General features: G+C 43.3%; 1 protein-coding gene across 1 annotated transcript; it reads left to right on the forward strand.

Moving 5' to 3' along the window:
- Positions 1-1,259: 1,259 nt before the first annotated feature.
- Positions 1,260-14,621, forward strand: LOC309579500 (uncharacterized protein; the record flags this gene model as incomplete). The annotated part of the gene is made up of 8 exons (XM_082292874.1): positions 1,260-1,385; positions 5,010-5,132; positions 5,377-5,543; positions 7,384-7,455; positions 8,001-9,795; positions 12,439-12,573; positions 12,667-12,847; positions 14,368-14,621. Exons 3-8 carry the CDS (start codon positions 5,398-5,400, stop codon positions 14,619-14,621), a joined length of 2,583 nt encoding a protein of 860 aa, XP_082149000.1. The 5' UTR covers positions 1,260-1,385; positions 5,010-5,132; positions 5,377-5,397.
- Positions 14,622-16,768: the final 2,147 nt, after the last annotated feature.

The following is a 16,768-nucleotide window of genomic DNA, read 5'->3' on the forward strand; positions in this document are numbered from 1 at the left end:
AGTTTCCCATGATTTCAGGTAGTTCCTGTTTAGAGAGACCAGTGGATTGTTGTTTGGGCTTTAAGATATCCTTGAGTGCTTTGTGAAATCCCCTTCTAAAGCTGCAAATAGATGGGTTGTGTCACAGAGGTAATGATTAGCCAGATCAATAATGTGTATGGTTAAGGGTGCTTTGACAGAAGAACAGGTGATAAATAAAGCAGTTTAAAGCTCAGGAAAGGCTGTTGTGGTGGGATCCCATTCCTGGCAGCAAAAGCCAGGTTGGACATGAGATCAGGCAAATCCTTAACGCTGTAGATCAGCCACAGAGGTCTGTGGATATAGTCTGACATCATCTCCTTCATTTAGGATGGGAGCAGCTGCTTTGTCAGGTTTTGAGAATTTATCATAATGTGACTGCTGCACACTTAATTTATCTTCATCATAAAAGCTGTCCTTCCCCCAGTGAAAGCTTTGTAGCAGTGAAGATGAAGCCTTAGGTTTGTGCAGGGCGTTGATTTGCTCACCTGGGACATTGTTCTGCTGTGTCCTGAGGAGTGTCACACGTGAGAGAGGGGACAGCCACAGCTGGACGCTCCCCTCTTAATGGGGAGGTGTCCACAACACAGGAGGTTGTGCTGTAATGGGTGTGCAGAGAGCACAGGGAAGGATTTTGGAATCAGAACATTCTACCTGGAGTGCTCTTGGGAAACATGGAATTGTTAAGGTTGGAAAAGACCTCTCAGATCCAGCCTCTCAGTCCAACTGTGTCCCCATGTGCCCCATTCAGTCTCCTTTTGAACACTGTGGTGATTCCACCACTTCCCTGTCATCCTGCTCCAGTGCCTGACCATCCTTTCAGGGAAGAAATTTTCCCTGATATCCAATCTACACCTTCCCTGGCCCAGCCTGAGGCCGTTCCCTCTCCTCCTGTCCCTGTTCCCTGGGAGCAGAGCCCGACCCCCCCGGCTGCCCCCTCCTGTCAGGGACTTGTGCAGAGCCACAAGGTCCCCCCTGAGCCTCCTTTGCTCCAGGCTCAGCCCCTTTCCAGCTCCCTCAGCTGCTCCTGGGGCTCCAGACCCTTCCCAGCTCCGTTCCCTTCCCTGGAAGGATGGACTTCCCTGTCTTGCCTTGGGATAGGGATGGTGGTACTGGAGGAGCCCTGGGAGTGTGCGTGGGGACACAGTGGAAGGAGCAATGAAATGTGTTTAATGTATAAACACAACTCTGACAGACCTGGTAACTGCTTTTTTTGGGTTTTTTTAATTGCTTTTAAACAGGAGAAGTTGGTCCTTAGGAGTCTAATTCCTGCCTCCACGCAATGCTGCACACTCCAGAGGAGAGAACCTGGGTACTGATAACAAGGACACGGTCCAAGTGCCACCCCTGGGCATCGCCAGCCACAAGTGAGTCCAAAAACCGCATTTTTGCGGGGAAACAGAAATAAAAACTTGTTGTGTGAGGTGTTTGTTTTATAGTGAATAGCCACATTACATGAAAACCTCAGCACCTGGAGGGAATGTTACATCCCAGATGGAGCAGCTTTCCCTGTTTGTGTCAGGGCAGGAGAGTGATCCTCTGCTCACAGAAGGCAGCAGGTCCTCCCACACTCTTCTTGTCTTTGTGAGACTCACCACAAAGTCCTGAAGAACAGCTGCTGGAAGTTACCATAGACCCAAAAAAAACCCCCAAAAAATCTTTGCTGGTATGAAATGAGTATTTAGATGCTTGTGTTAAAACAAAATAAACAAATGGCCCATGAGCCTGTGAATGTTCTTAATTGTAATCGGGCAGCAGAACCCATATATTGAACAAGCACTTCATAAATGTATTTATTGCCTCAAACAGCCCACCTTAAAAGGTGCTTTTTTTAAAGTGCTTTTGAGCCAGCTAAGAGGGATCTGGCAGACTTGATTTTTTTTTTCTTCAGGAAAAAAAAGTTTCTTGGTTCTTTAGCTGCTGAAAAGGAACGTTTCCCTTTGGGGTGGTGACAAATCTTCTGGATGATGCGAGTTCAGGATTTAGGAGGAAGTCTTCAGTAATCTGCTGTTTTTATGGTTTTAGCCCTGATATTAAGAGATCCGAGTAACTGCCCTGTTTTCTCCCCTGAATTTGTTTTTTTACATATCCTTGTTGCCTGTTTACTTCTGCTGGTTCATTTCCTGGGTAATCCAAAAAAGCAATTTAGAGTTTTCTGGGGGTTTTTTTAACTTTTTTTTTTACCCCCTGGTTTCAGAGAATCCCTAGCAGTGCACCCTGAATGAGTCAGACAGTCCCAGCGTGCTATAGATTAATATATCCATAGGTGGGAGTTATTAGAAGTCTTAAAAAAACCCCTCCAAAACAGTGGTTTTTTTCTGTTTGCTTTATCCTGCCAAGAAACAAAACCCAAGAAATAAACAGGAAGTATTTATCCTGCCAAGAAATCAGAGCAGAATCCCCTCAGTGTGGATGTGATAATGCTGCAGTGCTGCTGTTTACTGTTGTTATCAGGGCTGTTCTTGCAGTGCTCTGGAGCAGTGAGATCCTGCAGCTTTAGGATAAGTGGCTGTAAAAAGGCTTTTGGCTAATTTCATTGCTTTTTGTTTGGAAAATCAAGAACTTTTGGATGGGACTGGATGTCAGTGAAAGCAGTTTCTTCTGATTATACAATGAAGCAATATTTAGCTGTGATTACATTATTTTTCAGCTTATAAAATACCTTTTCAGAGAACTGTAAGTGTGATATGAGCCATAAACTTTTCTCACCTCTAAAGAGGAAGAAATCCTTCCCAAAGGGTGGTGAGACCCTGGCACAGATTCCCAGAGAAGCTGTGACTGCCCCATCCCTGGAGTTGTTCAAGGCCAGGTTGGACAGGGCTTGGAGCAGTCTGGGATAGTGGAAGTTGCAGGTCTCTTCCCAACCCAAATCATTCTGTTTCAGTCCCCCAGATGTACATAACACTGGCATAATTTAGGATTCTCCATGAAAACTCCTGAAACTCCTTCCAGGCTGCCTGAGGGGCCTCCAGTGCGCTGCCAGCAGCTTGTGGCATCTCGGAATAACAGCGACAGTCTTGAACTGCTTCCAGTGCTTTGCTGGACAGCACTAGGAACAAAACACTTCCAGTAATGAGGAATAAGAGGGGAGTGTCCTGCTGTATTCCCAGTGCTGTGGAATCTTTGCAGAGAGGATTTTCACAAGGGGTAGATCTCTGTTTTCAGCCGCCCATCTCAGGCAGCGCTGGGGAGGCAGAAACCTCTGCGTGGAAAATGTCTCGGACACATCCTTTACTGATCTTGCAAGATCACAGAATCCCAGAATGTTTTGGCTTGGAAAGGACCTTAAAAATCATCTATTCCACCCCCTGCCATGGGCAGGGACACCTTCCACTATCCCAGGGAGCTCCAACCTGGCCTTGGACACTCCCAAGGATGGGGCAGCCACAGCTTCTCCGGGCAGCCTGTGCCAGGGCCTCCCCACCCTCACAGGGAACAACTTTCTCTTAATGTCTAAATCTCTCCTTTTTTCATGCCACAACAGTATCAATGTCTAATAGCTTTGATACTCCTTAATATCAATTTATACTTGAAATATTAGCATTTTATTGATGAAGTTGTGCTCATGTATTTCTCCTCGAAAGACACTTTGGAAGAGAATCTAAGCACAAAGAACTGCTTGAGGCTTTTGGAAATAGTGAATGGTTTTGGTAAATACTTTTGCTTGCCTGCTCCTCAGCTGTTTGAATGAAAAGAATCCATCCCAATAACCCATCTGGGTTCTAGATGTAGATTTTTATTTTTTTTTTGGAAGGTAATTTATTAGCACCAGTGGCTTTCCCAGGATTTGAAGGGGAATAAAGTGCAAGCCCTACTGAAGACTGTAAGAGTTATAATTTGGTTTCTTTTTTTTTATTTATTTTATTTTATTTAGAGGCAGCATTTAATTTGTTGGTTTTTAACTTTGAGATGATTCTATCCCGTTTTTCTCCCCTTTTTTTTCCCTGCAACTTGTTAGTAGCTCCTGTGTGAACCCCAGAGGAGAATTTGTGTTTGACTGGGTGGAAGGGCAGGCTCCAGTGTTTTGGAAGCACTGAGCCTTATCTAGGGTACATGAAGTCCCTCTTCATCTGGGCTTTAGACACATTGTCCTGCACAACTCACATTAGCAGTGATTAATGACTCTGAAAATAAAACATAAATCCATTTGTTACAGATCCTATTTTTAATCTATGCACAAGTATTTTACAGCCGCTCCAAGGAGCAGGAATTTCTCTCAGTGGTGCTTCCTGGTAGCCCAAACAGCACCAGGGGCTGGGTGTTGGTGTGGGGATTCTGCTAAATTCCTGTGGAGTTCTGGCCTTGCTGGATCCTAAAGGATACCTGTGTTTGTTCAGGAGTCATTTGGAGCAGAAAGTCTCCTCCCCTCCTCTGCAGGGTCAGAATGGACCTGTGTGAGTTGTTCTTGTGCCTGATTTAATGACATGAGCACTGAGAGCACATTCATATGGAATTTTCCAGAATATTTGTGTAGCCTCCACAGGGTTTTAGTACCTCTAATTCTCTTATTTAATAGAGATTTCTTTGGATGTGTAAAATCAGTTTATAGCAAGTGATAAACTCTCAGGGTAAACTTTTTTTTGATTTAAAAACATTCACTGCAGGGTTGTCCTGTCCTGTTCTTGGTAGGAGCACACCTGGCCAGAGAATATTTCTGCCCAACCTTTTCAGACAGTGCCCAGGAAGGGAGAGCTGAGTCTGTGACAGCTTTCACTAGGCCAAGGATTTATAGCAAGGAAGAGAAATTAAATTCCATCCCTTCCAGTTTGGAGGGGACCTCAGGTATCATCTGCTCCAGTCTTTTTTGGTATAAATAATCTCTGAATAAATAATTTATTTGTAGTATTCTTTTCTGGAGCAGTGCTTGGGTTACTTTTCTTACCCACATTTTGCTCCGTGGAGTTTCCCTGCTTCCCACGGGCTCTCCATTGGAATGTTCTGTGTTTTTGGGGGATCTGACATGCATGATGGCTCTCCCCTTTGTTTTCCAGAGGGGATGTGTTTGCCTGGGACAGGTGCATTCCCAGTCTCATAGAGCAGGAGATTCTGAGCTGTGAACGTGCCACGCCAACACCTACAATGTGAAACCTGTGGAGAATTCCTGTTACTGTGCAGTAAGTCAGTTCTGTTATTTGTGTGTTTATTTTTAGAAGACAGATTTGTCAGACTTGGCCTAATTTAAGGCAAAGGAGGGAACATGATTTAGACTCTATCCTTTTGTCGTGGCTGCGTTACACATTCCTGAAAAAAATTCCTTTAGTTCAGGAAGTAAAAGCAAAGCTTGGCTTTTTGCTGCCTGTACTGCTCACTGTGTGAACATCTAATACTAAAAACCATTCCCTTCTCTTCCCACCCCAGGTGAACAGCAGGGAGCAAACCATGGACACTCAGTTGTTCTCCCCATTTTTGGGAGCAGTCCCCAGTCCCCCCACGCCTCTGGAATCCTCCCGGCTGTGCAGCAACTGGCCAGGATGTGCTGAGGATCCTGGATCCCAAACTGCCTTTCAGGAGTGCCCAAAGAAAAGGTATCAGCATTCCTGTTGTGGCCTTAGGGGTTCTGGAGCACTGGAATTCTTGTGGTGAAGAACAAATGGGGGATTCTTGACTCTTTTTTTTTTTTTTTTTTTGGGGAGAGAGTTTCTGGTATCACTGGAAACTCTCAGTAGATTTTCTTTGCTCTGTAGTGGTTATTACTGAGGTGGTGAAAAAAGGTGGGGGAGGGTTTTTCTTTTTTCTTTCTCAAAGCCAGGTGATGGTGACAGAATGTTGTCTTTTTTGGGAGGAATTGGTTGGTGGAGGCTGGCACAGCAGCTTTTGATGAGAAAATGCTCTTTTAATGAGCATTTCTAATGCCTCACTGCATTTTTTTTTTTCTATCATTTGCTTAGTAAGGAACAAAATTTGAGGTGGGGAGAAAGTGAAGTCCTCTGGTTCCCAAGGTGGTGAAAGATACCTTAAGGAAGGTACATGGATTGCAAAAAAATCTTTATTTTTTTTGCTAGTTTTCAGTGGGAAGTGTCAGAGTGATCCTTTTTTTCTGAATAAAGGATCACACAGCTTTGGTGTCAGCTGTAAGAGTTAATTTTAAGCAAGGAGTGGCAATTTGCTAATTAAAATATACAATATTTTCTTAAAAGCAGCCTTTAGATTGTTGCAAGATAGCTTTAAAAAGGAAAAAGCTACAGAGTTACTTAATCCATTCTACACCCATTCTGAGCCTGCAGATATTCAATACTCCTTGAAGTCTCCTTAAAAAAAGAAAAAAAAGAAATAGAAAAAGAAAAGACTTTGCTATTTGACAAAGATACAGAAAAGATCTGGTTATCAAATACCAGTTCTGCATTCACAAAACATTTTCAAGAGCCTTTGCAGTTTGGTGTATCCCAAATAAAATCACACAGACCAGATCCCTTAAAGAGCAAACTGAGCAGTCATGGAGTAAATCAGAGAGGGAGTGAGAAGTAAAAATGTGGTGAGGTCTTAAAAGCCAGCAGGGTGTGATTTTCACTGATTTTCAGTGGCAAGGGATGAAAAAGGTAATTTTCTAACAACTTGTCCCACATTTTCTGGTCTCTGTGAATCAGCAAAGTCAGTGAGCAGTTGTGGGGCACCAGGGGAAACTCAGAGATCTTCAGGAACACTGGAAGGAATCAGAACAGGGTGGTGAGGGAAGTTTATTGGAGCAAAACAATGAGCAGAGAGGGAAGGAGACCTTTAATAGCATTGTTTAAGTTAACTTGTGAGTAAGAGTCAGGAGTCATTACAAACAACTCTATAAAAATCTCATTTTGCACCTGAAGTAAAAGTTGGGTTTGTTTAAAAATTGTTTAAAGCCTTGGGTGTTTGCCAGAAATTTGCTAAAATTTTGACCAAATCCTGTCCAAAAGGGGATTACAAAGTGGTTCAACTAAAGTATAATTTAAGTGTATATATAACTTATTTTTTTGAGATCAACATAAGAGGTTTTGAATTATTTGAAGTAGATAAATTAGAATGCTCCAGACCTGGAGAATATTAATCCTGTTTATGCTCTAAATGAGAAGGTCAAGGTTTGAAGGAATGTCTGTAGAATAGTTTTGTTTCTTGGAAGGAGAGGGGAATGTTTTGCTGCTTGGAGAGTCTCTGGTGAAACAAAAAGTCAGGAAAATTGTTCTCTTTCACTTGGGCTATCGAATTCACAAATGCAAGAACATTTCTGCCCAGGGATGCTGAGGACACATTAAATTCAGAACAACTGGAAAATGTTGCTAAACAAATTAAAGGTTTGATCTTCTTTTTGCCTGTTTTGTTTAGGAGAGAAAACTTTTATTTTGGGTTTGGTTTTTTTTTTTTCAGGGCACCAATAAGTCTTTCTTACTCTGGCAGTGGCCCTGATATGTTTGGTTTGGTGTCAAGCATTTTGGAGGAGCCAAACAAGCCAGAACCGGCTACAGATTGGTAAGTTTGTTCTGAGAGTTCTTATCCACTTGTGTGTTGGTTTTTATGCCCATTGTCACACTGATGTGATACACATTTTTAGTTATTTCGGAGTTGAGTAATGAAGGCCTTTTAAATCCCCTTAAAATGTTGAAGTGTCTTTATTTCACTTGTCAGTAAAAAAAAAACCCACCCAACAAAACAATGGACTGTTAAAAATGCAAATTTTCTAGTTTTCCATCAGCTTTGGAGCATTTGAGGAGGAAAAAAAGATGATAATTAGTTTTAAGCAGTAGGGAGTTGACTGAATACAGTGGAATCTGAAATATTTAATAAATCCAAATAAACTGTGCATTTCTGAACATACAGCAGATAAAACAGTGTTGGTGATGAGATTTCACAGAGCATTTGCTCAACTGCAGTAGGAATATTTCTCCTGTTTTTGAGGAGAGCTGTGTATGATGGGTTAACAATGTAATTCTGGGGAATAACCATGATATGTGAATTATTTTAAAGTAAGAAACCTTTTAAAGTAATGACAGGAGGTTTGTTTCACTCTGTTACAGGAATTCTCTATCAAGATTGTTTCCCCCTGTGTGGACACCTGATCTGGGCAGCAATGGGGAGTTCCCAGGGTTTCCAGCTCAGCGTTCTGTCCCAAACAAGGATTTTCCCAACTTGCTGGGCACCAGCTGCCTTCAGGAGCCCCTGCAGGAGCCTCCTGATGTGGAGATGCTGCGCAGAGGTTTGGGAGACCTTCAGCTCATCGAGTCTTGGCTCTCTCCCCGTGCTCCCCCTGACAATGCCCTGAGGAACACTTACCCTGAAAAGTCCTCTTTGCAAAACACCACCACCACGGTTCCCCAGGAGGGGTTTTCCTTCCCAAATGGGAGCTGTAACCAGCATTTGTGCACTTATGACCACGGGAGGGTAAACAGAGACTATGAAAAATGTGGGTCCAATTTTAGCCCTTTTCTCCCTCGGAACAGGATGAGGGAATGCCCCAGCGTTCAGAAGGAGCTTTGGAAAAGCGAAAGAACAAGAGGAAAAGCTCTGAAAAATTATCCCCAAGGACAAACTAAGTATTCCCCTGATCTTTCCAATCAGCCTATGGATAACACTTGGGATAAGGTACCCCAGGACAGCCACCTGTTTTCTAAAAGATACGAAAACTTCACAGCTGCTCCCAAACTGCAGTCATCTGTCCATCCATCACTTCATTTTCTCAATCAACCCCTGAAAGAAAATCACTTTTCTGGAGGAACAGGCAGAAAACCCCAGGAAACCCATGTGCCTAATGGCCATCGTGGCTTTACTTTGGGGGATGTTTTTAATAATAACAATAATAATGAGTGCACGGTGAATCTGGGCCCTAAGGAAAGCTCTCATCAAGTAGCTGAGTATGATTTATCTGTGAAAAACGTGCAGAATGGGAGTTATTCCTCATACCAGGGGGGTGTGTGGCTGGATGGGAAAAGTCTGGCAGCTGCATCTGATGCTCCATATGGAATACAAATGGCAACGAGCCCCCAGTCCTCATCAGGGGTTTCCACCATGTCTGGGGGCTCTCCCACCCACCAGCCTCTAACGCAGCCCTCCTACTACTCCCAGCTCCTACCTGCCCTCCCTCCCAGGAAAGGTGGGAGGTTACAAACATCAAATGGAGTTTCCAATCATTTGGGGGTTCCTCGTTTTGTCTCAGAGAGTCAGAAGCAGGTGAGACCTGCTGGAAGATCCCAGGAGGACGCTGGGATCAATAAGGACGGGTGCCATAAATTCCCCGTTCGTTGTTCACCTGACTGGTTCGTGCAGCAGAAAGCTGCAGGTGAAGACCCTGAGAAATACCAGAGGTTCCCAAAAAAGCAGAGCCAGGAAAATGGCAATAAAGAGGGCAGAAGAGGCAGAAGGAATTGGATCCCTCATTTGGGATCTACAGCCCCAAACCACCAATCCTTCAGCGCGTTCCCGAAAAAGCACGAGCAGAACGGTGCCAGCTTGTCAGATTTCATCAATCCTTCTCTGCTTCCTCCTTTTCCATTAATGTCTGATTTTAAGCAAAAGCCCAGCTTTCCTCTGTTCAATCACCAACTGTTTTCATCAGGAAATAATTTTAATTTCCCTCCGCCGCCATTTCCATTCTCGGACCTTGTTGATCTTTTTCATTACGACGACTTCAACCCCTTGAGTCCCTTCATCAGTGATCTCTTCCCTGGGGAAATCCCTGCCCCCTACTTTGCCTTTCCAACCCCATTTAACAAGTTCAGACCTCCCAGGAGCCGCAGTGGCCCCGCTAACGAGCTTCACATCCGACTGGAGGAGTGCTATGAGCAGTGGAGAGCTCTGGAGAAAGAGAGGAAGAAGGTAAACCACAACTGGTGATGACTCCTGATAAAGACTTGACTGGTTTTAGATCATGTGAAGAAAGACAGGAGGTTTTATGGTTTCTTTGCTTGGTTGGGGTTTTTTCGGGTTTTTTTTTTTTTTGGTTGGTTTGGGGGGTTTTTTGTTAATTTGACTTGGGTTTTTACTGTCAGTAGTAGTTGCAGCTTTCTCTTACTCTTTTTTTTTTTTTTTTTTTTTTTTGTAGTAAATTTCTGGCTTTAGTAAAAAAGAAAATGAAGTAACTAATCCTGGGCACCCTGCATGTGGCTGTAGAGAAAAACTACAATATTTTTCTTGTTCCCAAAGGAAATTTCAGTTCACGCTCTTCTCGTTACGGTCACTTTCCTGCCTCAGACTCGTTCCCAGACCTGCTGGCAGGGAGGGATCACTCTGCTAATGAGGGTATTGCACTTGGGAGTGAAAGCTCTGTGCTCTAAAGGAGCAGGAATGCTTTCCCAAGAGGAGTCAAATCCCTGAATTCCATGCCAGGGCTCAGAAACTAAATTGTCCATAATCCCTGGTTCTAATTATGCACTGGGTGCTTGGCTTCTTCTGCGTGTGAGAAGCCTCCTGGGCTCTGGGTAAAGGTGTCTGACCAAACCAGATCTGGAAAACACCTTTTTTTTTTTCCATCATCAGCTGCAGGGCCTTGCTGGTGGACTTTTGAAATTGTGATTGGAACTGCCTGTGTTGCTCTCACATGGATTCTTTTAAAGAAGGCTCCTCTCTGCCTGCCTGGCCTTTCAGGAATTCTCTGGAAGTGAGAAAGGGATGGTTCTTGCTCCAGTGTTTGTTTCCTGTTCTCGAGCAGGATTTGGGACAATTCAGTCATTTGCAAAGACCAAGTCATAGTTTTTGTCTCATGCTTTTGGTTTCATCATTAAAGGAGAGTTGTTTATCCTTGTACCACCTACTTATTAATCAGAGGGGCTTAACTGACCCCCTTGATCTGGTCCGTTCTCAGTGATCCAGTTTTATCCCAGCAAGCTGCTCTGGGTTTCTCAGGGTGTTTTGTGGTTACAGAATATGAACTGTTCTCAGTGCTCCAAGCCAGCTGCCCTAGCCTGGCTCCTGCTCCTACAGCCAAAGCACACGTTCCTCAGGAGGGGATGACTGCAAGAAGAGAGAAGCTCCCCCTGGGATTTGATTTAATTCTCTCTGCCTTGCCTAATCGCTCAGCCCTTTCAGCTCCCAGAAACGTGTTCATTGCAGCTGCTTTGGGGTCACAGCTTCCCTGTCTCCTTTCATAAACCTCACTTTTCCAGGGATCTCACATTTAAAGCATTTCCACAAGTTGGGCGTTGTCCACAATATTAAATGTGTGTGTAGCTTAGTCAATTGCCTATTAGTTGTAATTCTTAATTACCTGGTGTCATTATATGAATCCATGATCCTTTCCCCATCCATTTTTTTTTTCTGGATGCCTTTCAGGCTCCTCAGATGATGAGTGCAGGTAGAGTCAGCTCTTGTACTCCGTATTAGGCCGGGGCAGGGACCAAATATTGTGGAAGTATCAGTAAAGCAAAAAGAGAAGGACTTCAGCACATACTCTGAGTACAGATGTAAACAGGGTGGGTGTGGACTTAGCTTTGAGCTGCAGTGCAGCACCTGACCCCTCTCTCCTACATCTGTTGTACCCTGGAGAAGGAATGAGAAATGGAATATACTGCAGGCTGTGTCTTTTTTATTCCAGGTGTAAGGATTTCTTATCCAAAAATAGGTTTGGTGATGTTTAGTCACTGTCTGTGTTAGACTGACAAAATCACTCTCAGTGGAAGTTTGGCTGTTGTGTTAAACATTTTCTTTGTTGAAGAAAAATACTTTCTCTGTTAAAAAGCTGCTATCAGTTCATGTTAAAAGTGGTTTCATCCTGACGCACCTCAGATGCAATTTATGCTGCTGTGATCACCTGGTTCTTTTAATAACCATAATATGTGATGGTTGAGAGAAGCAGTGAGAGGGTCAGGGTTTAAATTCATGGAATCACAGAATCATTAAGTTGGAAAAGACCTTTAAGCTCATCAGATCCCACCATCAGTCAGCACCAACTCAATTACCCATTTCTTGGGTGCTACACCAGAATCTGGTTGGGTCTGTGTCTAAGATTAATTAGAATAAAGTTGTACAGCTTTTGTTCTAAAAGCTGCCACTGAGCAGTGCTGTCTGAATTAGGGAAGGATTCCTGCAAGGAAGCTGGAAAGGGACTTTCAATGAGGGAATATAGAGATAAGTCAAGGGGAATGACTTTAAACCAAAAGAGGGCAGGGTTAGATTAGATTTAGGAAGAAGTTTTTTGCTGTGAGGGAGGTGAGGCCCTGGCACAGGGTGCCCAGAGAAGCTGGATCCCTGGAAGTGTCCAAGGCCAGGCTGGACGGGGCTTGGAGAAATCTGGGATAGTGGAAGGTGTCCCAGCTGGTGGCAGGGGGTGGAATGAGATGATCACTGAAGTCCCTTCCCAGCCCATTTGGTGATATTTGGGAACGCCTTTCTGTAAATGCCCTCAGGAGTTAACACAGGCCGCTCACTCCGAATCCACTTGAAAATTCTGAGCAGCTCCAACACCGGATTGCTAATACTGTGCTGATTTCAAACAATCACACTGGGAAATGATTTCCCTTGCAGACTGAGGCTGACCTTGCCAGACACTTCCCAGGGCAGCGCATCTGCAGCTCCAGCAGCAGCCCCGTGTCCCAGCTCCCTGCGAACCCATCCCGCGTGGATCGCCTGATTGTCGACCAGTGCCGGGAACGAGCCAGGGTAGGCCTTGTGGAGCTGCAATTCCCGCAGTTCCTGCAGGATTTGTTTGTTTATTAATCAATGCTTTGGGGTTTTTTTGGTGTTTTCTGCCAGGTGCTCACGCTAATAGGGAAAATGGAGAGGCTTGGTGGTGCCCCTGTGCACGGGAACATCTCCAGGGCCTTGGAGCTCCACCTGGAAGCCATCCAGGTGACCCAGGCACGTCGGAAGGATGAGATTGTGAACGCTGCTAACCCCCAGAGCCACGGGGTGCCACGCTATAACAGTGAGAAAGGTAATGCTGCCCATTCCTGGAGTTGGCAAAGCTTTGTCGAGGATTTAATTGTGAATATGTTCCACTTAAAAATGCAAATTTGTGATACGCAGCAATTCTTGTCACTTCAGCAAAAGAAGGTTTGCAAATAGACAATTTTGCTTTTTAAGACTTAAATCACTTTGATTTGTATTGCTTTTTTTTTTGGTTTTCCTGTTACTAGTTTAAAACTTGGAAGTTTTTTCCTCTTGACTAGAAGAGAACTGTAAAAACTCTTCACTGATGTTACCTAACCATAAATGGTGGTTCTAAAAGTAAAAGCAAGTAGAATTTTAAGCAAGTAGAATTATTTACTGCTATGGCTATACTTTCTCTGCTCCTTACAAAATAACAAAAAAAAAAATTGCCAGTGTTGTGTAAATCAATGGTCTAGCTACATAAATCACAAACCCACCAGGAATGACATTCCACGTTTCCCGAATTCCATTTAAGTAAAGCCAGAATAACCTGTAGCAGCAGTAAATGTGGCAATTCATGGTTTGGGGTAAAAGATAATATTATTTTTTTCCTCAGAAAATACCTTTGTCTCAGGACAAAAGAGGAATTCACTCCTTGTTGCTGAAGTGGACAGTGAGGTGCTTCTGGCTGTGGAATAGTTCTTCCTTGTGAGGGAAAGAGAGTAAAAATGTTTTGCTTCTGCAATTCAGGTGTCTAAAATTAAAATATAAAGTAAATTTAAAACGTCATGCCCTTAGAATAATAGTCCTATATGCAAACTGACTTTTAAAATGACTCCTAAAATTTTCACGTGGTGTTAACTCCAAGTGTGAGTCAGGAATAGTAGAAGGAAGGTTCTTGGCCAGGCAGGAGAAGTGGGCCACAGTGGTTAAATGGATGAATATGAGCAGATTTATTGCCAATATGATATCTAAATATTGCCAATCCTACAAATAACAGCTCTATCATCTGTTAGGATGAGTTATGGTCTCCTCAGGTCCTGGTCCCTCCTGTTGAGTGACAGGTTTTGGTGAGACCCCTGCCCTTCCTAAATTCCCAGAGAAGTGTAGGAGCAGCTTGGTCCACTTAGTCCCAGATGTAGTCAACAATCTCTGTCTGAAAGGTTGCAGTATCAGCACTTTTGGCTGGAAATGTGCAGGTTTGCAGTTGCTGGCCTTGCAGGATTCACAGTTGCAAGCAAATCCCCTGTAAAGCTGCTTTAGGATTTTATCTCAGTTTGACTGGACCTTTGTGCTTTTACTCACCCATCCAAAAATCACTGTTCCCTTCTTCTCCCTGCAAAGTCCCAAACCTGCCTGCAACCTCAGGAGAGCAGCTTGCCCAGTGTCCACCAGCATTTTAGCCCCTTTTTGCAGAGACAATTCACATGAGATGTTGTAGCTGTCATTACTGGTGCAGCTCAGATACCCCTTAAGTCCTGTTTGCTCGAGGCCGCGAGTTGAATGAATTTATGCAATTTAAAAAAACCAAAACATGTAATAACATTCCCAGGCTTGTCCACTGATGTGTTTTTCCTGTTGCAGACGTGCTGGCCCTGGCAGCTGCCCTGCGAGCCCTGGCTGGTGCCACGCGCAGGGCTCGCACCGCGCTCTGGTGCGCGCTGCAGGCGACTCTGCCAAAAACCCCCCCAGCTGGACCCGAAAAACAACAGCTGCTTCTTCAAGGGGCACTGCAAGAGCTTTGTCCTTCAAGCACGAGCACCCAGGAGAAAAGCAGCGTGGAGCATGAAAGCAGAGGAAGTGAAAAAGCTGAGGAAGCGACGAGGGTTTTGGAATGACCGCAGATAACGAAAGGAAAGCCGAGGGTGGGGAGGGAAGGGCTCGGGTCCTGCCCAGCACCGTGGGAGGTGGATTTTCATAGGATGTCAGGAGGCAAAAAGGGTTAATTAATGTGCCTGGTCAGTGGTGCAGTTCTGGTAGTGGGATTCTGGCGTGGAGAGGCACAGCTTGTCGTGGTGTTAGCGCCGTTTGAATGATGCTGCTGAGAGTTTTAATGTTCAGAGGAGCTAAACAGTAGCTGAGCCTTTCCTCACGTGCTTGTCCAAAGCTCTGTATCAGCCCTGAGTCAGGCCAGGACCTGAGAAACCAGAGTGTGGTAGGACTTAATTCTCCTTTTTTTTTTTTTTTGTTAGTGAGACAATTTAGTGTATTTAAGGGTACTCAAAAATCGTTCAGGGTTTGTTTTATTTTTATTTTTTGCACCACGTGTAGCTCTTTCCAGAGCCAGAGTGATCACCGAGTGTTTGCTCCCCATCGCTGTGTCAGGAGCGGTGCATGCTGCTGTGGTGGTGGTTTTTGGGATGGGTTATCACTCAGTTTGGCAGGGAATAATCAGTGTTCCTTGCTGGCTGTGGGAGAGGCTGCAGCAGCCGTGCTGCCAGTTCAGTTTCCAGCAAAACCAGTGTGAACTGAGCTTTTCCACAGCACAGTCCACTTGGGTTTTTTTCCACTAAAAAAGTGGATTTTGTAGCTTTGCAGTGTGAACTGCATGGAAGTAGCACGTTAGCAGGTGGTAGAAGACTCACTCAGGATTTGAAATTAGATTTACTGATTCCTCAGTGGGTTTAAAACCAGTAACAAGTAACATAGTATGCACTTAATTTAAAAAAACTATTGTTTGTTGTTAATATAAGTTCATGGTACTATAATTTTTTTCAGACACATTCCATATTTATTTTAATGTCTTCATTGAATGTTTATTTAAAAATCTATTTTAGTAATAGGAAGTTAAATATTTTGCCAAATCTTCCGAATAATCAGATTTAATGATTTACTCAGGAACTCTGTATATTATTATATAAATATACACATGCTATATAGAGATTTTTTGGGAAAGGGATGTTTGCAAAATATTTACACAAAGCTATGTACTAGATTACCAAAGCTGTTTAACTGATTATTTTTTGATGTGGAAGGTTTAATATATTTAATTGCTGTTAATTAGTCTCCATTGTGTGGCTTAGACAATCAGAGTGTAGCTGTTCAGGGTGAGAATTAGAAAAGAATAATTAATTCAAGGTGTGTTCTTAGGGCCTTTAGGTATATTTCAGTGCTTTAACAACTGTCTTACTGTTACACAGTCTCTTAATATGTACTAATAATTAAGGTTCTTGAGTATCAGGATATTAATGAACAGCTTTGGAGAGCAGTTCTTTTGTTAAAAGTGAATGAAGTTGGGAATATAAGCAAAATTTGAAGGACAAAAATGAAGATTTTTGTGTCTCACAGTGTTCAGTGTCAGGTTTGAAATATTTGTGGGTGATTATAGAACTGTTCCCATATCTATCTGTACTTGCAAAATTGTTCCAAATGCAGTTGTGTAGTTCTGGATCCGTGGATGTTGCTAGAGCAGATGTTGTCTCAATAGTGCCATCCTTAACTCCACTGGGGCGTGGAAATTTGTAGCTAAAATTTGCCCAGGCCTCATTGTAACCCACTGAGTAAAGTTTAAAAGCAAGAGTAGATAGAAATCAGATTCTTAGTATATAGCAAGATTTTGTTTTTTTCCCTAAAGAAAGTGAATTCCAATTAAAAGATTATTTTCAGCCTTAGCCTAAAAATCAGGTTACCAGAGTTACTTTAGTGTGAGTGTTTTCTCTGTGTGCACATGCAGTTTATTTGCACAAACCAATTCAAGAAGGTTCAATCTGCAGTTGTGAAACTGGTTGTACTCCACACCTTTAAAGTGGAGTTTGCAGTATTTCAGTTCGTGGCTGATTTGGGGGTTTAATTACCCAAATTAAAATTAATTTACCATTGCTGTGCTGGCAGGAAATCCAAATTTGAAAGTCTGGGTCTGTTGTTTTTTTTTTTTTTCTGTTTACAGAACCCTTGTGGGTCCTGCAGGGTTGTTTTGTAGTGGTGAATGTTTAGGGTATAATTGGTTCTTATTGTACTGCTCACGTGTTAGTTAATATTGTGAAGG

The sequence above is a fragment of the Coloeus monedula genome, assembly GCF_965178545.1.
Source record: "Coloeus monedula genome assembly, chromosome: 1".
Taxonomy (NCBI): Eukaryota; Metazoa; Chordata; class Aves; order Passeriformes; family Corvidae; genus Coloeus; species Coloeus monedula.